Source organism: Salmo salar, chromosome 20, assembly GCF_965601325.2.
Source record: "Salmo salar chromosome 20, fSalSal1, whole genome shotgun sequence".
NCBI classification, from domain to species: Eukaryota; Metazoa; Chordata; class Actinopteri; order Salmoniformes; family Salmonidae; genus Salmo; species Salmo salar.
Window position 1 is genome coordinate 28578989 of NC_138310.1, and position 25373 is coordinate 28604361.

The window sequence follows — 25373 nt, forward strand, 5'->3', positions numbered from 1 at the left end:
TATAACAACAAACTGAAGTTATAGGTTATTTATTAAATTCGTTTGCAAGCTCCTCTGGGTAGGCTACACAAGTGGCACAAATGGATTTGCAAGGACTAATCATATCTTCATTTCAACATTTATTGTATCAAATGGTAGGCTAGAGTAGCCTACAATTGCATAGAAATAGTCTACTTGATGGCCAACAGATGCAAATGTATAATTTTCCACATTTACTGTCAGTTTCATTGTGGACTTTTCCCCATAACAGAAGTATGTGAGGGAGTTCCATAATTTCCATTTCAAATTTCCACTCGCGCAGCGCCCGAGACCAAAAACTGACACTCATCCCGCGACCAATACGTTTTCAAAGTAGCCCAATACTACCGACATGACAACCCGGTCATGTTTGTTCTCGGTTAAACAGAAAATATCCTTTCTACACGCGCGCCCAGATGGCGCTGGCGCCCCCCTGTCGGTAGAGCTAAAGACTTTCAATCTGAGGGTCCAGGATTCAAATAAATTATGTCATTTGTTGTGGTATATTGCATGAAAAATACGTAATGTAGCCCACTGTTGCCCACGGACAGCCAGTGATGTGAATTCAAGCTATTAATGCCAATGTACCGCACACATCTTTCGGTAAGGACTTTTATTTTGAAGACTGAAGGTTCTTTGTAATTGACACGGAAGTGATTCCATATTATTCTGCAAAATGTTTCCAGGTTACCAATGCCCACCAAGACAGACGTCCACGCGTGTTTGTTGTTGACATTTATATTCCCCTTTATTTCAGTGTTTAGACGGGATATAGGTTTCCAAAAATGTCGAGATTAATCGTCAAAAACCTTCCAAACGGGGTAAGTTATGTTAGAATGTGTTGTTGGATGGAGTTTGAACCAGTTTCTGGGCTTGAGAAGACGAATATGATGAGATCTTTTCTGACGCCCAGGATCCTTTAATTCAAAGACCCAATAATAAGCTCTGCAAACTTGATAATGTTCAAATACGTTAGGTATTTCGCATAGCAACTGTCGTATGTACTTCCAAAAAAATGTATAATTTAAATATCAATGATTTTTCGGGTTACTGTACTGCTGCTGGATCAGCCGACCTGCGTGGCATTAATGAGTGATTTGCGCACTTGGTCAAAAACTAAACTTTTTATACATACATTTTGTTGATGTACATACCGTAATAGCGAAAGTCAATGTTTTGAGTACCGAACGTATTTTGTCATTATTACGTTTGCAGATCGGGTTAATGGGATATTGAATTTATGGTACTGGTTCAGATGGAATGTAGCTAACGTTACAGATCTAAGCTAAACGTAAAGGGCTAAAACTACACAGCAAATAATTGTATCTACTATTTCGTTGAATTACAGGGGCTAATGTGTGGTAAACTGGAGATGAGTTTGGCTTACGTTTGTGACTGAATTTACTAAACCTAAGTTTAGTTAATGACCGCGTTTACATTTACCCTTAGTTCAAAATTAACTTCTAGCCCCTACCCTCTTAGGCACTTGGGTATCTGAAAGGATATAATAATATATGTAACTATGTCTGAAGTGGTAGCTCCATCTTGCCTGCTGATAGGCCAAGTGGAGTTATCAATCCTCTTAGATTTTTTCTCCACAAGTGCCGATGGAGTAGTGGCTAGGTCTGGGTTGATTTGTTATTCAGGGTTTGTTAAACTGAGTTTAGGTTACTAATGACGAGCTTTGCCTGCAGATGAAGGAGGAGCGGTTCAAGGAGATGTTTGCCGCCTTCGGAACCTTGACAGACTGCGGCCTGAAGTTCACCAAGGAGGGCAAGTTCCGCAAGTTCGGATTTGTGGGCTTCAAGACTGAGGAGCATGCGGACAAGGCGCTGAAGCATTTCAATAAAAGCTTTGTGGACACGTCCAGAGTAACGGTGAGACAGTTAGCCACCCATACTCCTGAGTAGTGGTGAGATAGGCAGCTAGTCAACCACAGATTGTATGCCAAATTGGATTCGCTAGCCTGGTTGACACATAGTGCCATTGTCTTCTCTGATAGTGTGTGTTGTGCTTTTGCCCAGGTGGAGATGTGCAAGTCGTTTGGGGACCCCACTAAGGCCAGAGCCTGGAGTAAACACTCCCGTGGCCCAGCCACAGCCCCCAGGGAGAATAACAAGGTACAGTATAAGGATAGGGCTGCAGTCAAGTGTTTGATGTTTTTGAATGCTTCACACCATGGGATGTTCCCTTCATCTTCAGGTCATGTCTAGACACAGGGTCCTGGGTAACATTGGGGAGTTATTATATTGGGTGTTGATGTACCATAATAACAGGGTATTTACTATGATGTATTTTGTGCTGAATTGTTGTGAGAGATCATATCTATTCTTAAATTTTTCTCTTGTGTGTTTTTTTCCACCAGGAGAAGAAGAAAAAGGAATCCCCCAGTATTCTAGGCAAAGTAAGTCCTTGTCTGCCTGGCAGAGGAAATACACTATGGATGGCGTGTAAGATAACGCAAATGCCTGAAATGTTGACAATTATTGTCTTCCTTGACGTTCTGGTGCTCTGTTTAATATTGTTTCTGTTTAAACTTGTGTGTCTGTGTGTGTCAGCTGGAGGATGACGAGGGTTTCCAGGAGTTTGTGTCGGTGCATCAGAACCGCAACCAGGTGTCTACCTGGGCCAACGACACTCTACCCCAATCAGCAGCCCCCGAGACCGGACAGGGGAGGAGTCAGGAGAAGAAGCCTGCCTCTGATGATTACCTTAACTTTGACGAGTCAGATGAGGAGGATGTGGAGGAGGAGGAGGAAGATCAGGGTAGGTACACATGCCTACATAGACCCTTTGTCTTGACAGATGCCGGTAAGGATCTGTGTGTGTAAACGGTGTGTTTTCACTGTCAGGTGCTGATAAGGAGGCTCTGAAGTCTGGCCTGTCTGATATGGAGTACCTGCGCTCCAAAGTGGCACAGACAGAGGGTGCTGCTGTGGAGGAGAACAATGACGATGAAGATGCGGAAGACGAGCCTGCCGCTGTGCAGCAGACAGATGGTGCCTATGGGAGTAGGGACAGAGACTGTATCCAGAGGGCCACTGCACCAGCCTCTTCACTGGATCAAAGCCAGGGCAAACCTAGCAAGCCTGGCAAACAGCAGGAGGTAGGGCAGACTCCTAACCTTTAACCCCTAGCACTTGACGGGCACCACTGACCCTCAAACTTTGGGATTGTATATTTGACCTCAAATCCAACCTTAACTGCTAACCTCCATCAGTTTGATTAAAACAGCATAATGGTGTAGCATTCTGACAGTGCAATTAGGGTTGAGGGTTTTCATTGCCTTATTCCCTTTGGTAATATGTGTGTGTGTGTGTGTGTGTGTGTGTGTGTGTGTGTATCTCTCTTGTGTTCCACAGACTGAGCCCACTCCTGAGTTCACAGTGAAACTGAGAGGATGTCCCTTCAATGTCAAAGAGGTAAGTGTTTGGGTGTTTGGGCATGGCATGGGGGTGTGATGAGTTCAGATGAGTGGGAAAACGGAGATGTGTCCTTCTATTATGATGCAGTTGTTTGTTTATGTATGACTTCTTGGGTTGTTAATGTATGAAATCAACAGCAACAAGTACGAGAGTTCATGACTCCTCTGAAGCCTGCAGCCATTCGAATCATCAAGAATGCCACTGGCAACAAAACCGGATATATATATGTGGACATGCGGTCAGAAGAGGAGGTTGAAAAGGCTCTGAAGAAGAACAAAGATTACATGGGTGAGAATCAGACTGTTGTGTGTGTGCATGTTGGTGACCTCACTGAGAATATAGACATGTATTGTGTTTGTTTGTCCTAAGGGGGGCGCTATATTGAGGTTTTTCGGACGAGTGTGAAGGGTGAGGGGCGCGCAGTGAGGCGGGAGAAAGGGAGCGAGAGGAGCTTCACCAGGGAGCTGAAGGACGATGAGGAAGAGGAAGATGTTGCAGAGTCAGGAAGACTCTTCATAAGGAACCTGCCCTACACTTGTACAGAAGAGGAGCTCCAAGACCTATTCTCCAAGCACGGTGCGCACACACACACACACACACACACACACACACTGTATACCTGCACTGAACGGGAGTTCACACACACACCCCTGACCCCTCAGCCTGTGTTACAGGTCCTCTGGCTGAAGTGGTTTTCCCCATTGACAATCTGACCAAGAAGCCTAAAGGATATGCCTTCGTCTCTTACATGATCCCTGAGAATGCAGTGACAGCACTGGCTCAGCTAGATGGACACATATTCCAGGTACTAATCTCACACCCTTACCCATCCTGTGTTTCTGACCTTTAACCTGTAACATCTAACCTCTCATCTTCTATACCCCCATCTCTCTCTCTCTCAGGGCAGGATGCTGCACCTGCTTCCATCCACTCTGAAGAAGGAAAAGGCTGACTCCGCCCACTCTGGCCCAGGCTCCTCCTCCTACAAACGGCAGAAAGATGCCAAGAATAAAGCCAGTAGTACCAGGTCAGTTACAGTCTAAAGACATCTCTCCTTAGTTTAAAATATCTCTAAATTGTACAAGTTTATGTTTACAACCCAGTACTGGAATTGTCCAGTAATCTTATTGCCTTTTTGTGTTTGTTCACATTGTGATGTTTGTCCCTCTACAGCTCCCATAACTGGAACACCCTGTTTCTGGGTACCAGTGCTGTTGCAGATGCTATCGCTGAAAAATACAACACCACCAAGAGCCAAGTCCTGGACCATGTGAGTTCTACTCTCCCGTCTCCTCGGCCCCTTTCACCCGTCTCCCCTTACCACCGAATACACCTTTCCCCCATCCTCTTTAATGATGTGATTCTCTCTCAGGAGTCTAAGGGGAGTGTAGCAGTGAGGATGGCTTTAGGAGAGACTCAAATTGTCCAGGAGACTCGACAGTTCCTGTTGGACAACCACGTTTGTCTGGACTCCTTCAGTCAGGTATGTTGTAAAACACTCTCTAGGATGTGCTAACCGTGCATAAAGAACATAACATTATATAAAGTTTAGAACATTATTTAAAGTTATAATTTTGGATTCTGGTTATTTGTGTCTGTGTGTTTAGGCAGCAGGGCCTCGTAGCATGTCTGTGTTCCTGGTGAAGAATCTTCCAGCGGGAGTGACGGTGGAGAACCTGGAGGAACTGTTCTCGCCGCATGGCACCCTGGGTAGAGTGCTGCTGCCGCCTGCAGGCTTGACTGCCATCATAGAATACCTGGAACCAACTGAGGCCAAACAAGCCTTCACTAGACTGGCATACAGCAAGGTGTGTGTGTGTGTGTGTGTGTGTGTGTGTGTGTGTATTCGTTCCATACAAATGTGGCCTATATAATGTAAAAATAGAACGCTGTCTGAGGAAGACCATGGTCCCGTTCAGGGGAGTATACTGTAACATATACTGCCTCTCTCTCCCTCTGCCTGCCTCACTCTCTAGTTCCAGCATGTCCCCCTATATTTGGAGTGGGCCCCTACGGGAGTATTCTCAGCAGCCATGCCTAGCAAGACACTTACACCAGATCCGGAGCCCACCACCAAAACCTCAGCACAGGAGGAAGAGGAGGAGGAGGAGGAGGAGGAGGAAGCACTGGGATCCACCCTCTTCATCAAGAACCTCAACTTCACCACAACAGAGGAGACATTGCGTGAGGTAGGGTTAGCGTTAGATGATGAGGAATAGACGATGAGTGATGCATAGTTAGAGGATGCAGTTAGGTCGGAAGTTTTGTTGAATGTCTCATGTTTTTGGTTTGTGTCTTTCTATAGACCTTCTCCAAATGTGGCACATTGAAGACCTGCACCATCTCCAAGAAAAAAGACAAGACCGGTACTGAACATGACATTTTAAAGGCGCTGCGTGGCCAATCCCACGTCTGCATTGGCAGTGCAGCATTTATGGTTATACGGCCTCTGCAGAAGTCGGGGCGTTGATACTTCTTGTGATTTGCAGAGCAGCGCAGAGCTGTTGTGAAGGAAGTTGTCAAGGGCTTGAGTTTGTGTTTATACAGGACCTCCCGCCCCCACCTACTGTCAATTAAATCATTTCAATGCGGAGCTATACAGAGCCCTCCGTCTTGTTACATACATTTGGGAGGTGCACAGCAATGTGAAACGGAGCTCAATTTGGCCTCTGCGTGCCTCCGGAGGCTCCGCAATTGCGTCAGTCTCCGACCACATTTTCGGATCAAGCATAAATTGAACATTTGTGAGGTTCAGTAATGTCTGTGCTGTTTTGTCCCTGTAGGTCAGCTGTTGTCCATGGGGTATGGCTTTGTCACCTATCGGACGCAGAAGGCAGCAGAGAAGGCCATAAGGCAGCTTCAGGTATTGACCCTAGCCCTGATCCTTAACCTTTAACCTCTACACCTATAGATACTGACCTCACACCTCTTTGTTTCTCTCATCCCCCATCTCTCTTCTTTCTCTCAGCACTGCAGTGTGGATGACCACCAGTTGGAGTTGAAAGTGTCTGAGAGAGCCACCAAGTGAGTCACTCCATCACACTAACCATGGTTACATTTAATTAACAACAAACTGATAGGAGTAATTACAGTCCATTCGAAAGTATTCAAACCCCTTGATTTTTTCCCACATTTGGTTACGGTATAGCCTTTTTCTGAATTGAATGGGAGAAAAAAATCCCTCTACAGGGAATAGAGTGTTGGACTAGTGACCGAAAGGTTGCAAGATCGAATCCCCGAACTGACAAGGTACCAATCTGTTGTTCTGCCCCTGAACAAGGCAGTTCCTAGGCTGTCATTGTAAATAAGAATTTGTTCTTAACTGACTTGCCTAGTTAAATAAAAGGAAAATAAAAAAATACCCCGTAATGACAAACCAAAAACAGGTTGACATTTTGAGAAAATCTATTAAAAATGAAATACTGGAAATGTAACATTTACGTAAGTATTCAGACCCTTTACTCAGAACTGTGTTTCAGCACCTTTGGCAGCGATTACAGCCTCGAGTCCTCTTGGGTATAATGCTACATGCTTGGCACACCTGCAAAGTTTCTCCCATTCTTCTCTGCAGATCCTCAAGTTCTGTCAGGTTGAATGGGGATTGTCGCTGCACAGCTATTTTCAGGTCTCTCCAGAGTAGAGGTCGACCGATTAATCGGAATGGCCGATTTAAGAATAGTAAAGCCCCTTTTTTATTTTACCTTTTTATTAAACTAGGCAAGTCAGTTAAGAACACATTATTTTCAATGACGGCCTAGGAACGGTGGGTTAACTGCCTTGTTCAGGGGCAGAACGACAGATTTTTACCTTGTCAGCTCAGGGATTCAATCTTGCAACCTTACGGTTAACTAGTCCAACGCTCTAACCACCTGCTTTACATTGCACTCCACGAGGAGCCTGCCTGTTACGCGAATGCAGTAAGAAGCCAAGCTAAGTTGCTTGCTAGCATTAAACTTATCTTATAACTCAGTCAATCAATCATAATCACTAGTTAACTACACATGATTGATTGATATTACTAGTTTATCTAGCCTGTCCTGCGTTGCATATAATCGCTTAGGTACACGTTGCTCCAACCATAAACATCAATGCCTTTCTTAAAATCAATACACAAGTATATATTTTTAAACCTGCATATTTAGTTAATATTGCCTGCTAAGATTAATTTCTTTTAACTAGGGAAAATGTGTCACTTCTCTTGCAAACAGAGTCAGGGTATATGTAGCAGTTTGGGCCGCCTGGCTCGTTGTGAACTGTGAAGACTATTTCTTCCTAATAAAGACAGCCGACTTCGCCAAACGGGGATGATTTAACAAAAGCGCATTTGTGAAAAAAGCACAATCGTTGCACGACTGTACCTAACCATGAACATCAATGCCTTTCTTAAAATCAATACACAGAAGTATATATTTTTAAACCTGCATATTTAGCTAAAGGAAATCCAGGTTAGCAGGCAATATTAACCAGGTGAAATTGTGTCATTTTGCGTTCATTGCACGCAGAGTCAGGGTATATGCAACAGTTTGGGCCGCCTTGCTCGTTGCGAATTAATTTACCAGAATTTTACCTAATTATGACAACATTGAAGGTTGTGCAATGTAACAGGAATATTTAGACTTATGGATGCCACCCATTAGATAAAATATGGAACGGTTCCGTCTTTCACTGACAGGAAAAACTTTTTGTTTGAGATGATAGTTTCCAGATTCTACCATATTAATGACCTAAGGCTCGTATTTCTGTGTGTTATGTTATAATTAAGTCTATGATTTGATAAAGCAGTCTGACTGAGCGATGGTAGGCAGCAGCAGGCTCGTAAGCGTTCATTCAAACAGCACTTTCGTGCATTTGCCAGCAGCCCTTCGCAATGCTTCAAGCATTGCGCTGTTTATGACTTCAAGCCTGTCAACTCCCAAGATTAGGCTGGTGTAACCGATGTGAAATGGCTAGCTAGTTAGCCGGGTGCGCGCTAATAGCGTTTCAAACGTCACTCGCTCTGAGACTTGGAGTAGTTGTTCCCCTTGCTCTACATGGGTAACGCTGCTTCGAGGGTGTGGCTGTTGTCGATGTGTTCCTGGTTCGAGCCCAGGTAGGAGCGAGGAGAGGGACGGAAGCTATACTGTTACACTGGCAATACTAAAGTGCCTATAAGAACATCCAATAGTCAAAGGTATATGAAATACAAATCGTATAGAGAGAAATAGTCCTTTAATAACTGCAACCTAAAACTTCTTACCTGGGAATATTGAAGACTCATGTTAAAAGGAACCACCAGCTTTCATATGTTCTCATGTTCTGAGCAAGGAACTTAAACGTTAGCTTTCTTACATGGCACATATTGCACTTTTACTTTCTTCTCCAACACTTTGTTTTTGCATTATTTAAACCAAATTAAACGTGTCATTATTTGAGGCTAAATTGATTTTATTGATGTATTATATTAAGTTAAAATAAGTGTTCATTCAGTATTGTTGTAATTGTCATTATTACAAATAAATAAATAAATAAAAATAAATTAAAAAAAATCGGCCGATTAATCGGTATTGGCTTTTTTCGGTCCTCCAATAACCGGCATCGGCGTTGAAAAATCATAATCGGTCGACCTCTACTCCAGAGTTGTTTGATCGGGTTCAAGTCCGGACTCTGGCTGGGCCACTTAAGGACATTCAGAGACTTGTCCCGAAGCCACTCTTGCGTTGCCTTGGCTGTGTGCTTAGGGTCGTTGTCCAGTCGGAAGGTGAACCTTTGCCTAAGTCTGAGGTCCTGAGCGCTCTGGAGCAGGTTTTCATCAAGGATCTCTCTGTACTTTGCTCCATTCATCTTTCCCTTGATCCTGACTAGACTCCCATTCTCTGCTGCTGAAAAACATCCCCACAGCATGATGCTGCCACCACCATGCTTCACTGTAGGGATGGTGCCAGGTTTCTTCCAGATGTGATGCTTGGCATTCAGGCCAAAGAGTACAATCTTGGTTTCATCAGACCAGAGAATCTTGTTTCTCATGGTCTGAGTCCTTTAGGTGCCTTTTGGCAAACTCCAAGTGGGCTGTTATGTGCCTTTTACTGAAGAGTGGCTTCCGTCTGGCCACTCTACCATAAATACCTGATTGGTGGAGTGCTGCAGAGATGATTGTCCTTCTGGAAGGTTCTCCCATCTCCACAGAGGAACTCTGGAGTTCTATCAGAGTTGACCATTGGGTTCTTGGTCACCTCCCTGACCAAGGAACCTTCTTCCCTGATTGTTCAGTTTGGCCTGACGGCCAGCTCTAGAAAAAGTTTTGGTCGTTCCAAACTTCTTCCATTTAAGATTGATGGGGGCCACTGTGTTCTTGGGGACATTCAATGCTGCAAAAATGTTTTGATACCCTTCCCCAGATGTGTGTGTCAACACAATCCTGTCTCTGAGCTCTACGGACAATTCCTTCGACCTCATGGCATGGTTTTTGCTCTGACATGCATCAACTGTGGACTCCAATCAAGTTGTAGAAACATCTCAAGGATGGTCAATGGAAACAGGATGCACCTGAGCTCAGTTTCGATTCTCATGGCAAAGGGTCTAAATACTTTTGTAATTGCGGTATGTTTTTTTTAAAAAAAATTTATACATTTGCAAAAATGTCTAAACCTGTTTTTGCTTTGGCATTATGGGGTATTGTGTGTAGATTGATGAGGGATAATGTTCTACTTAACACATTTTAGAATAAGGCTGTAACGTAACAAATTGTGGAAAAATGGAAGGGGTCTGTATAAGCCACTTATGATGACACAATGCAGCGTTTATCCTTTGTGGCAGACCAGGGGGTTTGGTCAAGACGTTTACACAGATCAAACATGGACAGAGTATGATTAGCTTGGTTTCAAGAGTGTTTATTCAAAAAATAAATACAAAAGAAAAGGATAGGTCTCCCCCATGAGACCCTCCGGGATAGCGTCTTCTGGGCTCCGTGGTCTTGCTGTATCCTGTCAGGCACAAAAACTGAACTCCCTGCACATACCTCTGCAACCGTACTCAACTAGGGAGTCCTTTCTTCCCCCGCTCTCCTTTATGTGCTGCCCTTCTGGCTGCTTTATGGGCCTTGCACAGCTGGTGAGCAATCAGCCCATGATTACTCACCAGTTCCCAATTAGTCCTGGCCGGAGAGCCCGTCGAGACCTGGCACGTCCAGCAGATGGAGCCATCGCCTCGTGATGTATACTCCGTCTGTCACTAGGCCCCGACGAGTCTCCCCCTGGTGGCTGACCTGCTGTATGCCACACCTTATAGATACGTGAGTATTTTGTAATTTTTTTGTATTTGTTTATTTTGTATAGGTCTGCAATAGTGTCTCGTAAGAAGCAGGCAGAGAGGAAACAGACCAGCTCTAAGATCCTTGTACGCAATGTCCCCTTCCAGGCCACAGTCAGGGAGATACGAGAGCTCTTCTGGTATATATATATATATATATATACACACACACTCACACACATCCTCAGAGCTTTCTCACTGAGACATTGCATTTCTAATCACTCAATTATGATGATAATATGTATATCCCCTCCAGCACGTTTGGGGAGCTGAAGACTGTTCGCCTGCCAAAGAAAGCGTCTGGTACCGGCACGGGTCCTCACCGCGGGTTTGGCTTTGTAGACTTCCTCACCAAACAGGATGCAAAGGTGAGTGAGGATGAATGAGCACGGTGTGTGTTATTTCTTGTTTCCCCTTTAAAATGTGTATTGTTGCTGTACAGTAGTGTTGACCGGTGTTGTTATTTCTTGTGTCCCCTGTAGAAAGCGTTCTCAGCACTGTGCCACAGCACCCATCTGTATGGGCGGCGGCTGGTTCTAGAGTGGGCCGACGCTGAAGACACTGTGGAGACGCTACGCAGGAAAACAGCAGAACATTTCCATGGTAACACCCAGCGTACAGATACAGTAATACATTTCAGATTGATGTTTTGAGAAACCTGTTCTCTGATGTCCCTGTTTCTCTCTTTCTCTTAGACATTCCTAAGAAGAAGCGGAAGGCCGAGGTGATGGAGGGTATTATGGAGACGATGGAGGCCGGGGGGACAGAGGATGACTGACCTCTCAACCACACACCCTAACCCCAACCCAGCCCCGATTGTTGCTCTGTCGACCCATGTGGGTAGGAGTGACTGCGTAATCTGGACCTGAGTGACAGGAGAAGAAAGAATCAGACCAGAACTCGACAGAAGCCAATTATTTTGTCAGTGATTCTGCGCAAAGCCTTGACAATCAAATCCTCTCAAACACGCTGAGGGACTTTGACAGAGCGTTGTTGTTACGAGGAACGGGTGTGGGTGTGTGAGGAGAAAGCGTGACAGAGAGAGAATGTCTGTGAGAGAGCTCTGATGATGCATGGGACTCTGATGACATGATTGATAGGATTATTTGTACACAACAATTAAATGTTACCCATCTGCTACTGTGGCTTTAAGTTTTTATTGAATTGTATTTTATCAGAGAATTTAACATATTTATCTACGTTAGAGAGGTTGGACTTTTATTTTGAAATTCCTTCATCTTTGGTCACATGAACCACATTGATAAAGATGGCTGACAGGCGCACACAGATGTCAGTAACAACAGAGAAGATGTTTATGTTTTTATGTGTTTTTTATTTATCATGGACGTCTGTTGGGGCCGAGATTCATTCTGCAGTTCTCGATAAACAAACTGGCCAGCTGTCCTTGGAGGAGGGGTTCCGAGACGACTTTGTAGCCTGGGCGAACTTTACCGACGACATCAAGAACTCGGGGTAAATTCAGTCATCTGATGTAGCTGTATCTCTGGGCTAGAGCGTTACCGAGTTCCTCGGCTAACGCGCACCAACTCCCTGGACCAGAGCTAATCTAGGTTCATAGACGATGTAGGAATAAAAATATGCGTTTGGGTAAACAGCGAGTTACCACAACCATTTTAGCAGAATATAACTACTGAATAAGTCTAGACAATAACGTTGGATTGATAATTGGGTTATGTCAGGCTATGTTGTCCCCATGTTGCGGAATAAAGAGATTTGAAAGTCTAGGTTTTAAATAAAATGTAACCAATTACTGTTATAAATTCCAATATGAACAGAACAATTTTAAAACCACAAGGGCCTCATTTATAAATGGTGGGCAAATTTCACACGAGATTTAAATGCACCATTTCTGAAAAGACTGCGCATGTACAGAAATACTGAGACGTATAAACCTGGCGCACGCCATACATACGCATCAGACCTGCCATAAAAAAAAATATATGTATACATGAACGAGGATTAACGCTGCCTGAAAATACGCCCTACATTCACTTGTTAAGTTTACAATAACACCCTTTATTTGCGGCATAGTTTGGTACGATTCATGCAAAAGACGAGTTGTTGTTCGAGATTTACTTATCAATATATTATTGAGTTTCTATGTCCTGCCTTGGAGCCTGGACTCATAGACTAGACGTAACATAGTAAATGTAAATCCGGTACACTGAAATTACAATGATATGTTACATTTGGTGTGGTTCCATAAATCTTAAGGCAAAACATGGCAAGTTGATTGTGACACCTGTAAGCATAAAGTTTTTTGCATCGACTTTTCCCCCAACCTAAATGTGATGGACTGCAAGGGAATTCTTAAACATTGTAGGGCAGGCTACAAAAAAATATGTAATTACAGTAGCTTCCTGAGGCCTACTTCAATGTAAAAATGTGACTGTATACCGGTATTACAAACCGCAATGCCTATGACAGTCCAAAACAACCATTCGGAGTTGAACTCCTCACCCAAACAAATTTGATCATGATGTATTTACTAAGTGTTCTCTCCCTCAGCTGGGCATATCTGGAAGTGACCACTAGCGGACGCTATAATGATAGCATCCAGGCGTATGCTGCCGGAGCCGTTGAGGCTGCAGTCACCTCCCAGGTAAGGTAGAGACCGTCTGCCCCAACCCCTAACCTAAAACCATATCCTGCTGGGGCAGTGGAGTCTAAATCTATAGCCGATTGTGTGTGTATTTGTGTTTGTCTCAGCTGATCTATAAGCACTGGATGAACACTCTTATGGGGTACTGCGGCCCGTTTACCTTCGAGACGGGATTCTGCCAGAGACTGAAGGATTACATCACTTCCAACCTGCAGTGGGTCAGTCAGCAGATAGAGGAGCATCCACACTGTCCCTACTGGCACCAGGTACTGTCTGGGTCAGCCAGCGTGCTAAATTATGAAGTGTCTGCTCCTTTTCTCTATGTGTCTAAACAGTAAAGAATTCTTGCTAGAGTGGCTCATTCAGTACACATTTGGGATCTAAGAAGAACATCTTAGTAGAGAATATTTTTCATTTAGACTTTCTCTCTCAGGTGCGGTTGGCGTTGCTGCAGCTGAAAGGTCTGGAGGACGGCTACAATGATCAGCTGTCATTTCCCAGAGGCCCTTTCACTCTCAACCCCTTCGGCTTCCTGTAAGTGTGGTCTGTGATCTCTGTGATTGGTGGGTTTGAGTTCACCCCATTAGTGACAGTCTCTGTAAGCGCCCTTGATTTAATGTGGAGTACCCATCTCTGGAGCAATGTAAATGGTTCCAATGGGGTGAGCTAAATTAACTGTGGCCAATCATGCCTTGCATCACAGCTCTGACAACCCTCCATTTTTATGTGGCTATTCAGACTTTTCCAGATGGGAGGAGACCTAGAGGATCTTGAGGGGGCCCTAAACAAATCCAGCCATTCACGGACTCTTGGCTCCGGCTCCTGCTCCGCCCTCATCAAGCTGTTGCCTGGCAACAAGGATCTACTGGTGTCTCATGATACCTGGAACATCTACCAGGCCATGCTGCGCATCCTAAAGAAGTACCAGTTTGCCTACCGTGTCTCTCCTACAGGTAACCCTAACCCCTAAACCTCTCATAAGGATAACTTAACTCTGCCTACAGCGTCTCAACGTCCCCCCTTTCCCCCGAACATATACACTCTTCATGAAACACTCCTTGAAACCATGCATGTGAACACAGGGAAAGTCCAAACATGAGTTATGTGGTTCAGAGTTCTATATTTTGAGTTTGATTTCTGTTGTTCTCAGACAGTGATATGATTCCTGGTGGAACCCAGGCGTTCTCTTCCTACCCAGGCTCCATCTTCTCTGGAGATGACTTCTACATCCTTAGCACTGGGCTGGTGAGAGCTGTGTGTAATATGTGTGGACATAGCATATACAGTGTGTGTAGTCTTTTTATTTAAAAGATGTCCCTCCTCAGGTTACTCTGGAGACCACCATCGGCAACAGTAACCCCGCCCTCTGGAAGTTTGTTCAACCAACCGGAGCAGTGATGGAGTGGCTGAGGAACATCGTAGCCAATCGGCTGGCTACAACTGGCAAGGCGTGGGCAGAGATTTTCAGCAAACACAACAGCGGAACGTAAGTCTCTGTGGTCCCTCTGGTTGACATTTTCCCCGTCTTCCTGTAGATGTCCACCATGTTGGTTATCTCTCCGGTTCGGTCAGGCTGGAGCTCTGCAAAGCAACTCTCGTACAGGCTTTTGAACTATCCATTTAAAGGAAGCTAGGAGAGGAAGAGTGAAGGGAACAATTTTTTTAAAGAATGAAGGGAAGTAAAACTATAAGAGTTTATAAAACATCACATTAAATATCATGAGTGGGGGTAGGACAGAGTTAAGTCAGCTGATAAAGTAGTGTCTCTAAAGTGCTGAGTCGTCTTTTATGACACACACACACACACACACACACACACACACACACACTTTAGGCAGGCATGGGAAAGCAGGGCTGGGACTTATCAGTAATGCCCACTCAGGCCAAAGTCCCCTGAGATCAAAGGTGACGCACTCATGTTGTTTTGTATGGTTACATTTATCTGTCTTCTGCGGCTTATTTGTTTATTTATCTAGCCTATCTAGGTCTGTCTCTATCAGTGGAAGCTAGTGGGAGGAGCTATAGACTTTGTAATGGCTGGAATAGAATGGAGTCCAACATGTGGTTTCCATATGTTTGATACTGTTCCATTTATTCCATTCCAGCTATTAAAATGAGCCCGTCCTCCTATTGCTCCTCCCACCAGCCTCCTCTGATCTCTAGAATATCTACACAGTGTCTTATCAGCCTCAGTCACTCAGCACAGTGGAACCTGAGACTGACTAGTGTATCATCGTCATTAATTACTCAGCCTTTAAACAGATCCACATACCACGTAGTGTCTACCTTTAAAGCTAATCTATTCCCTCGCATGTAGGTATAATGTGTGTGTGTGTGTGTGTGTGTGTGTGTGTGTGTGTGTTAGGTATAATAACCAGTGGATGATAGTGGACTACAGGCATTTCACTCCAGGGATGACAGAGACTAAGGAGCAGCTGTTTACTGTACTGGAGCAGATCCCGTAAGACAGGCAACACACACACACACACACCACAACCTCTCAACACATACATTTTGAGAAATGGCCTGGTTATTTATCAGTAACAATAATGGGTGTGTGTGGTTCTGTTCTGTAGTGGGCTAGTTGTTCACTCTGATAAAACCCAGGAATTGCTGCAGAAAGGCTACTGGTCTAGTTACAACATCCCGTAAGTACCAATAACATCTATAACTACCACACATTAGTAATGACTATATTATTAATAAAAAGAGCATTTGACTGTGTCGGTCTTGCAGGTGTTGGAGATGGTGGTTATAATTTGTTCAGCTTTAACGTGTATATGTGTGACGCACACTCTCGCTTTGTGTTTGTGTAGGTACTATGAGGAGGTGTTTAATGCCAGCGGCTGTAGACAACTGGTAGAGCAGTTTGGTCCGTGGTTTTCTCTGGACATGAATCCTCGAGCCCAGATCTTCAGAAGGAACCAATCACACGTCACAGACATGGACTCCATGGTCCGCCTCATGAGGTACATGCCTGCATTGAGGCCTCAATCCAAATGTGTCATAAGAAGGAGATGGACAGACCTGCTTTTATACACAGTCATTTCCATGTAAAAGGACCCATGAGCACCAATGTGAAGTTTATACGAGCATGTCAAAATCTATATAATTTTTTTTAAATGAAGGCATACATTTGGAATAAGCAAAGGCTTTGATAAGTGGTCAAACAGATGGACAATGGGTCCAAATCAAAGTTTATTTGTCACGTGCGCCGAATACAACAGGTGTAGACCTTATAGTGAAATGCTTACTTACAGGCTCTAACCAATAGTGCAAAAAAGGTATTAGGTGAACAATGGGTAGGTAAAGAAATTAAACAACAGTAAAAAGACAGGCTATATACAGTAGTGAGGCTATAAAAGTATCGAGGCTACATGCAGACACTGGTTAGTCAGGCTGATTTGAGGTAGTATGTACATGTAGATATGGTTAAAGTGACTATGCATATATGATGAACAGAGAGTAGCAGTAGCGTAAAAGAGGGTGGTGGGTGGGACACAATGCAGATAGCCCGGTTAACCAATGTGCGGGAGCACTGGTTGGTCGGCCCAATTGAGGTAGTATGTACATGAATGTATAGTTAAAGTGACTATGCATATATGATAAACAGAGAGTAGCAGCAGCGTAAAAAGAGGGGTTGGGGGGCATACAATGCAAATAGTCCGGGTAGCCATTTGATTACCTGTTCAGGAGTCTTATGGTTTGGGGGTAAAAACTGTTGAGAAGCCTTTTTGTCCTAAACTTGGCACTCTGGTACTGCTTGCCATGCGGTAGTAGAGAGAACAGTCTATGATTAGGGTGGCTGGGGTCTTTGACTATTTTTAGGGCCTTCCTCTGACACCGCCTGGTGTAGAGGTCCTGAATGGCAGGCAACTTAGCCCCAGTGATGTACTGGGCCGTACGCACTACCCTCTGTAGTGCCTTGCGGTCAGAGGCCGAGCAATTGCCGTACCAGGCAGTGATGCAACCAGTCAGGATGCTCTCGATGTTGCAGCTGTAGAACTTTTTGAAGATCTCAGGACCCATGCCAAATCTTTTTAGTTTCCTTAGGGGGAATAGGCTTTGTCGTGCCTTCTTCACAACTGTCTTGGTGTGTTTGGACCATTCTAGTTTGTTGTCCAGTGGCGGAACTAGAATTTTATACATGGGGTGGACAAGGCTACTTCAGGGGGTCCATAGACCATGACAGAAAATTAGTGTGTAACCCTAACCTGGTATCTAAGGAGCATTAATTAACCCTATGATTGCTCATTAGAGGTAAAGTGGTAATTCACTTAACCCAGAGTTCTTCAATGTGGCAGATAGTGTGGTCCAAAAAGGTTACTTCACTGCAATTCTTTAACATACTATTAATAGTTAGTGTCAATACCTCGGAACTGAAGCTCAATTTCTTTCTCTCTCACACACACACACACTGTACTCGCATACTGGAGAGACTTGGGTCACTCTGTTTTCGTGTGTGTGTGAGAGAGAAACACACACACACACACACAGTTGAAGTCGGAAGTTTACATACACTTAGGTTGGAGTCATTAAAACATTAACTTGTTTTTCAACCACTCCACAAATTTCTTGTCAACAAACTATAGTTTGGTTAGGACATCTACTTTGTGCATGATACAAGTAGTTTTTCCAACAATTGTTTACAGACAGATTATTTCACTTATAGTACACTGAATCACAATTCCAGTGGGTCAGAAGTTTACATACACTAAGTTGACTGTGCCTTTAAACAGCTTGGACAATTCCAGAAAATTATGTCATGGCTTCATAAGCTTCTGATGGGCTAATTGACATCATTTGAGTCAATTGGAGGTGTACCTGTGGATGTATTTCAAGGCCTACCTTAAACTCAGTGCCTCTTTGCTTGACATCATGGGAAAATCAAAAGAAATCAGCCAACATCTCAGAAAAAAAATTGTAGACCTCCACAAGTCTGGTTCATCCTTGTGAGCAATTTCCATACGCCTGAAGGTACCAGGTTCACCTGTACAAACAATAGTATGCAAGAATAAACACCATGGGACCACGCAGCCATCATACCGCTCAGGAAGGAGACGCGTTCTGTCTCCTAGAGATGAACGTACTTTGGTGCAAAAAGTGCAAATCAATCCCAGAACAACAGCAAAGGACCTTGTGAAGATGCTGGAAGAAACAGGTACAAAATTATCTATATCCACAGTAAAACGAGTCCTATATCGACATAACCTGAAAGGCCGCTCAGCAAGGAAGAAGCCGCTGCTCCAAAACCACCATAAAAAAGCCAGACTACGGTTTGCAACTGCACATGGGGACAAAGATCGTACTTTTTGCAGAAATGTCCTCTGGTCTGATGAAACAAAAATAGAACTGTTTGGCCATAATGACCATCGTTATGTTAGGAGGAAAATGGGGGGGGGGCTTGCAAGCCGAAGAACACCATCCCAACCGTGAAGCACAGGGGTGGCAGCATCATGTTGTGGGGGTGCTTTGCTGCAGGAGGGACTTGTGCACTTCACAAATTGATGGCATCATGAGGAATTGAAGCAACATCTCAAGACATCAGTCAGGAAGTCAAAGCTTGGTCGCAAATGGGTCTTCCAAATGGACAATGACCCCAAGCACACTTCCAAAGTTGTGGCAAAATGGATTAAGAACAACAAGGTCAAGGTATTGGAGTGGCCATTTACAAAAAAGTTAATTTTCAAAAACACTGCAATTTGACATACCAGGTATCAAGCACACACACACACACACATATATGTGTGTATGTGTGTTAACTAATAACAAAGAAATGTTTTGGAATTGGCCTAATCAAGACAAAATTAAATTGTGTGACATGATACCCTTTGGATTTATCATTTTAGAATGTCAGTGTACTAGTTAGTACATAGTGCAGGTTTTAATCATGACCAGAGGGACCGCCTAAGTGCCAAATTATCCTAGGTAGATTTAAAACAGCATAAATCCGAGGTGACTTAATCTGTCATCAACCATTGTTGTCCTAATGTGGGATTAAATCAGTTTTAAAGCTGAGAAGCTTCTCTTGCAAGAAGCACTGCTAACTGGTGTAATAACAGAAATCTTACAAAGTCGAAATAGCTCATGGAAGACCTCGTTTATAAGGTTCTAGAAACACAACAAAGTCAAGGAGAGTAGACGGTCTGTCCCTTCCACTTTTCTCTCTCCTATCAAGAAGCCACTTGGTTTGATGAACCTCATGTTTGAGGTCCTCTAAATCTGACTCTAAAGGTCTGAGCAAAGGCAGAGAGGCTCCTCATTCAAGAATGTTGTGCTCTTTGGGTTGAGAGACTGGACCCCTTGCATTCTCGCAATTCTTCTTTGAAAAACGCCTCTGCAGCTCAGCTGTGAGACTGTCAAACACCTGATAGAAGATAGCTCTTTGGAAGCTCTCACCATCACTTTGGTCACTATTTTTCTGTCTTACAGTGCTCATCATCAATGAGTTGTGAAATATTAAGCTTGTTTTAGGCTGTTGTTTACACACTGTTTGTACACCTATTTTGCAGTGCTCGCAATCTCTTCAACTTCTTTCCATAGTTTTCCAAAGTAACCCTCACTTCTGTAGTCCTGTAATGTGTCTGTAAGGGCACCTACTAGATCCACAGCCCTTCCTAGGTCAAGAGAGCTTGATTTGGAGCATGTCAGAAAGACATTTGGCATCACCAACCACATTACAAAATGTAATCAAAAGCCCTATGAAATGTAAATCTATCTGAGAAAGAAGGCCCCCTGCCTCCACTGAACTATCACCACTATTATCAAGTGTGATACCCTGTAGCACTCTCAGAACTGCTGGAATCCTGTCCCTCAGATTACGGCATGCCATGTATCTGCATGTCCACCTTACATCCCTAAGTCTCTGTAGTTCTCTGGGCTGCTGCTGTGGATACAGCTCTTTCTGAACTGCAAGCCACTTGAGATGAACGTACGAGCCATAGACCCCTCCTGCTTCTGCAGGAGAGCAAAAAAGTTAACTGCCTCAGGCACTGATTTTACAGCATCGACAAGAACCAAATTCAAACAATGTGCATCACAGTGCACATAAAATGCAGATCTTGCACTGTTTTAATCCGTGCAGACACACCAGAATGCTTTCCGCTCATGACGGATGCACGGTCATAGCCTTTCCCCACAAGATAATTTCTGTAGTCCAGACCATGTTTTTCAAGGCAATCAATTATCATTTTTGTGAGACCTGCTGCATCTAAGCTTTCAGCTGACTGAAAGTGTAAAAAGCTTTTGTGGATGGCCCCGTTGTAATAGTACCTCACAACGAAACACATTTGTTATTTTTTCTTTAAATCTTTGGTTTCATCTGCAATTACACTAAAAACTTCACTTTCTTTTACTTCTCTTATTATTTTACTTAGTACCATCTCAGCTCAGCCCTCAAGAACTTCCTTCTGGATATGGTGGTTTGTGTACTTAGCATTTCCACATGCATTCATCCTTTTCTCTATGAGAGGGGTTATGCTTTGCTATTTTTTCTAAGATTGTCAAAAAATGACCCTTGTTGTGAGAGTCATCAGACTCTCTGACCTCCTGCGCTATATTTTGAGTGGCAGTTAATAGGAGCACATCTGCAATTGTTTTAATGTAAGTACTGCTGTTGAAAGCCCTTTTCCTAGTACCATGCTGAGTTCTGTGAAATGTTTTCAAACACGGCTATACAGGACACTCTTACATTTACGTCATTTAGCAGACGCTCTTATCCAGAGCGACTTACAAATTGGTGCATTCACCTAATGATATCCAGTGGAACAACCACTTTACAATAGTACATCCGGAAGGTGGTGATTGACTCCGCTGTCCTGGTGTCGTGAGGGAGCTTGTTCCACCATTGGGGTGCCAGAGCAGCGAACAGTTTTGACTGGGCTGAGCAGGAACTGTGCTCCCGCAGAGGTAGGGAGGTGAGCAGGCCAGAGGTGGATGAACGCAGTGCCCTTCTTTGGGTGTAGGGACTGATCAGAGCCTGAAGGTACGGAGGTGCCGTTCCCCTCACAGCTCCGTAGGCAAGCTCTTCTCTGGATCTTGAAATATTCTGAAATGCACATTAAATAACGTGTCATATCTCTATGGAAATGTATAATTAAGGGATCCACAAGATTAGATACTAACAGCTGCTAACTAAAATGTGTAGTTTAAAGTATAGGCCTGGCCTACCATTGAGTCCTTTTGGAACAGCATATCTGGTGCTTGATGCAGTTGGGAGGGGCTCAATGACATCTCCACAGAGGTCTCTGTGTCATCCCTTAATACATCTATTACATTAAAATAACACAAAAATGCCACAGCCATAAAAATAAGAACACCCATGAATCAACAACCAACATTTTAAAGTGAGGCTTCATCTGACAAAATCATATAGTACAAGCTGAAGCTAAACTTAAATTCTGAACTGACCTGGTGGTGGTAGACTGGGTCCTTGGGAAGTCTGACCACTGAGTAGCCTCGGGTAGGGAGCTGCTCTGGGGTCCGGTGGTGATGCTGGGGTCTGTTTGCACCTGATCTGCCTGTTGGTGCTTCTTTATCTTTCCCTTTCTTTTCATGTTTAATTGACCCTATGCAAAAATAAGACCATCTGAAGCGAGAGAGAGTGTATATACTTAAATTCACACAGGACACTGGAAAAGACAGGAGAAATACTCCAGATATGACAGACTGACCCTAGCCCCCCGACACAAACTATTGCAGCATAAATACTGGAGGCTGAGACAGGAGGGGTCGGGAGACACTGTGGCCCCTTCTGACTATACCCCCGGACAGGGCCGGCCAGCCAATCAATCAATCAATCAATCAATCAATCAATCAATCAATCAATCAATCAATCAATCAATCAAATGTATTTATAAAGCCCTTCTTACATCAGCTGATGTCACAAAGTTTTGTACAGAAACCCAGCCTAAAACCCCAAACAGCAAGCGATGCAGGTGTAGAAGCACGGTGGCTAGGAAAAACTCCCTAGAAAGGCCAGAACCTAGGAAGAAACCTAGAGGAACCAGGCTATGAGGGGTGGCCAGTCCTCTTCTGGCTGTGCCGGGTGGAGATTATAACAGAACATGGCCAAGATGTTCAAATGTTCATAGATGAATGTAAATGTCAGTTGGCTTTTCATAGCCAATCATTCAGAGTATCTACCGCTCCTGCTGTGCCTAGAGAGTTGAAAACAGCAGGTCTGGGACAGGTAGCACATCCGGTGAACAGGTCAGTGTTCCATAGCTGCAGGCAGAACAGTTGAAACTGGAGCAGCAGCACGGCCAGGTGGACTGGGGACAGAAAGGAGTCATCAGGCCAGGTAGTCCTGAGGCATGGTCCTAGGGCTCAGGTCCTCCGAGAGAGAATTAGAGAGAGCATACTTAAATTCACACAGGACACCGGATAAGACAGGAGAAATACTCCAGATATAACAGACTGACCCTAGCCCCCCGATACATAAACTACTGCAGCATAAATACAGGAGGCTGAGACAGGAGGGGTCGGGAGACACTGTGGCCCTGTCCGACGATACCCCCGGACAGGACCAAACAGGCAGGATATGTCCATTGCTCGTGTTTCTTGGCCCAAGCAAGTCTGGAGCTAGGGGAGTTAGAGCCCTGTCTAGGCAGGATATAACCCCACCCACTTTGCCAAAGCACAGCCCCCACACAACTAGAGGGATATCTTCAACCACCAACTCACTACCCTGAGACAAGGCTGAGTATACATGGAGCCAAAGGTGTAACGTTAACTTACACAGCGACTCAACTTTCGTAGAAATTGTTCAGGAAACCTAAACCCGATTCTAAACCTTAAAACCTACTTCGCGATTGGCGAAAGCATCATATTTGAAGAGCTTGTGGAAATATTCTCTCTTCTTCTGTCTGTTATTCTTATTCTACTGTATCTCGCAACCAACGTTAATATTCTCTCTTCCCTGTCCTCGATTTGAAAACGTCAAAATAAATGCTTCTTTCAACGAGGTGAAATGAGATGTCAATCAGTATCAAACTGCCAGTAGCAAATTCAATTTTGGTAGATGTGTACTGTACATTGATGTCTAGACTTGTGAAATGTAGACGTCTATGACTGGTTCAGATTTGGTCTGGACCAACTGAATTTTGTCTTGTTTGGGGCAGAGCTCATTAAAATAATAGCCACTGTGTAGAATAATACCCAAATATGCAAACAAGGATATTGCATATTTATACCTTTTTGTACCTATTTAGAAAGCATCACCATGAAGAGAATTAAATTCATAGTTACGCATTTCTTTGTAGTGCACATCAGGAACCCATGATTCCGTTATAGGGTGTAAATCCACTTCACTTACTGTAGTTCAATATCCAAGAGATTTTTTTCAATGTGTCATGTCATAGCTGACACCCCATTCGTTCTGCAGACATTGTTGAATCTTAATTCAGAGCAGGTATTTAAGAGTTTTTGGAAAATGTGGACACACAAACTGAGGAAGATGTTTCCAAACTTTGCATCTGTACAGTTCTTCCAGTAAATGTTTTGTAAATTGTTAAATGTAGTCCTTGTGCATAGAGTTATATGTTTTGTTTGGCATGCCTTTTTAAGTGAAAAATCGGAGTCTCAGCGCAATTTCGTTACTGTGGAATTGTCCACACCTGACCTGTATACCCCTACTGACATTTTAGCCTATGTATAAAAATATCCCTTCCCGCTCTCTCTGTGTAGGTATAATAACTTTAAGGAGGACCCATTGTCACGGTGCGAGGGCTGCGACCCGCCTGCTAACGGGGAGAACACCATCTCGGCCCGCTCCGACCTGAACCAGGCTAACGGGACATATCCCTTTGGAGCGCTGAAGCAGAGACCACATGGTGGAACTGATATGAAGGTAAGGCTGTCCTCCCTCTACTTTTGTCTTGCTCCTCCTCTCTCTCCTCCATCTATCTAAGTATGAGTTAGGTGAGCTGTAATGTCATGCCTCCTGTGGGTATCACTAATTGGCTGTGTGTGTGTACCTTTGCGTGTGTGTAGGTGACGTCTTATGGGCTGTGGCGTGAGTTTGGGTTCTTGGCAGCGAGTGGACCCACGTGGGACCAGGTACCTGCTTTCCAGTGGAGTTCCTCTCCCTACTCAGATCTGATGCACATGGGACACCCCGACACCTGGGCTTTCACACCTATACACGTCACATGGTCTACCTAATCCGTAACCTTTAAATGAACCCTACACGCACACATCCATTAGTGTAAGAAAATAAACTATGGGGTGCTGGATTTCATTTGATAAGGGGAAATTATTACAAATGTAATGCAAATGGATATACAATACAACAGTAAGCTCAGGGTTAACATATGTATACTGTTTACTGCACTGCTGTTTGAGATAAGGGAATGTGTTTTAACAGTTTAAAAAACAAAATCATGTTTTGCTCAATCATGTTATACCATCTCACATTACATTCAATATGAGACAGCCAGTCTCATATTGAATGTAATGTGAGATGGTATAACTCTGTTTGAAATGAGACTTACAATATTGAGGTAGGAAATTGTACCTCTTAGACGCACAAAAAATACTTTGTTTGGGCAATAGAGAATGATTTTTGTTTTCCATTTTAAATCTGTTTTCAATTTGAATCCTAAAGTATTCTACAATTTGATTCATGCTGCTAAGGCACTGGTCAATTCATATCAACGCTATTAAGACCGTAATCAGATCAAAATATGTATTACATTTCTCATTTGACAGATAAAGGCTTAAATGTGTCCAGTTTTTTATATTCAATGGTCAATGGTTGTCATTAAATTAGTTTTGAACTTCAGTTGTGTACTGTAGCTTATTCATAAATACAAAGCTGGCATACTGTCTTTTGTTGTCTGACACTGTTCTATCAGATGGCACAGACTTTCTGAAGCCTACCTGAAAGCAAAAGAGAAACATTCTTTTCTCACCACTTCGATACGGGAGTGACTTTTTCGTAGCAGGTTAGAAGACTGAGGTTGTTAGGAAAAGGGTTCTAGTTAGAGTTAGCGAAAATGCTCTCCTAACCTGCTACGAAAATC

The 25373-nt window shown here is 43.7% G+C and overlaps 2 protein-coding genes across 2 annotated transcripts; both read left to right on the plus strand.

The window, feature by feature from the left end:
• The first annotated feature begins 718 nt into the window (after window positions 1–718).
• On the plus strand, window positions 719–11867 carry rbm19 (RNA binding motif protein 19). The gene is made up of 22 exons (NM_001140504.1): window positions 719–839; window positions 1713–1895; window positions 2043–2138; window positions 2384–2422; window positions 2577–2784; window positions 2871–3124; window positions 3381–3440; window positions 3581–3731; window positions 3813–4019; window positions 4118–4248; window positions 4346–4470; window positions 4617–4713; window positions 4816–4926; window positions 5051–5251; window positions 5420–5632; window positions 5749–5809; window positions 6227–6306; window positions 6412–6467; window positions 10754–10867; window positions 10984–11095; window positions 11210–11330; window positions 11423–11867. The coding sequence occupies exons 1-22, from the start codon at window positions 804–806 to the stop codon at window positions 11503–11505; spliced, it is 2739 nt and encodes a 912-aa protein (NP_001133976.1). The 5' UTR covers window positions 719–803; the 3' UTR covers window positions 11506–11867.
• Window positions 11868–11964: 97 nt separating this feature from the next.
• Window positions 11965–25132, plus strand: LOC106580305 (putative aminopeptidase PLBD2). Its single transcript, XM_014161166.3, has 12 exons — window positions 11965–12200; window positions 13257–13350; window positions 13458–13616; window positions 13784–13884; window positions 14089–14303; window positions 14501–14595; window positions 14676–14836; window positions 15716–15811; window positions 15927–15998; window positions 16167–16319; window positions 24037–24199; window positions 24343–25132. The coding sequence occupies exons 1-12, from the start codon at window positions 11995–11997 to the stop codon at window positions 24511–24513; spliced, it is 1686 nt and encodes a 561-aa protein (XP_014016641.2). The 5' UTR covers window positions 11965–11994; the 3' UTR covers window positions 24514–25132.
• The last annotated feature ends 241 nt before the right edge of the window (window positions 25133–25373 follow it).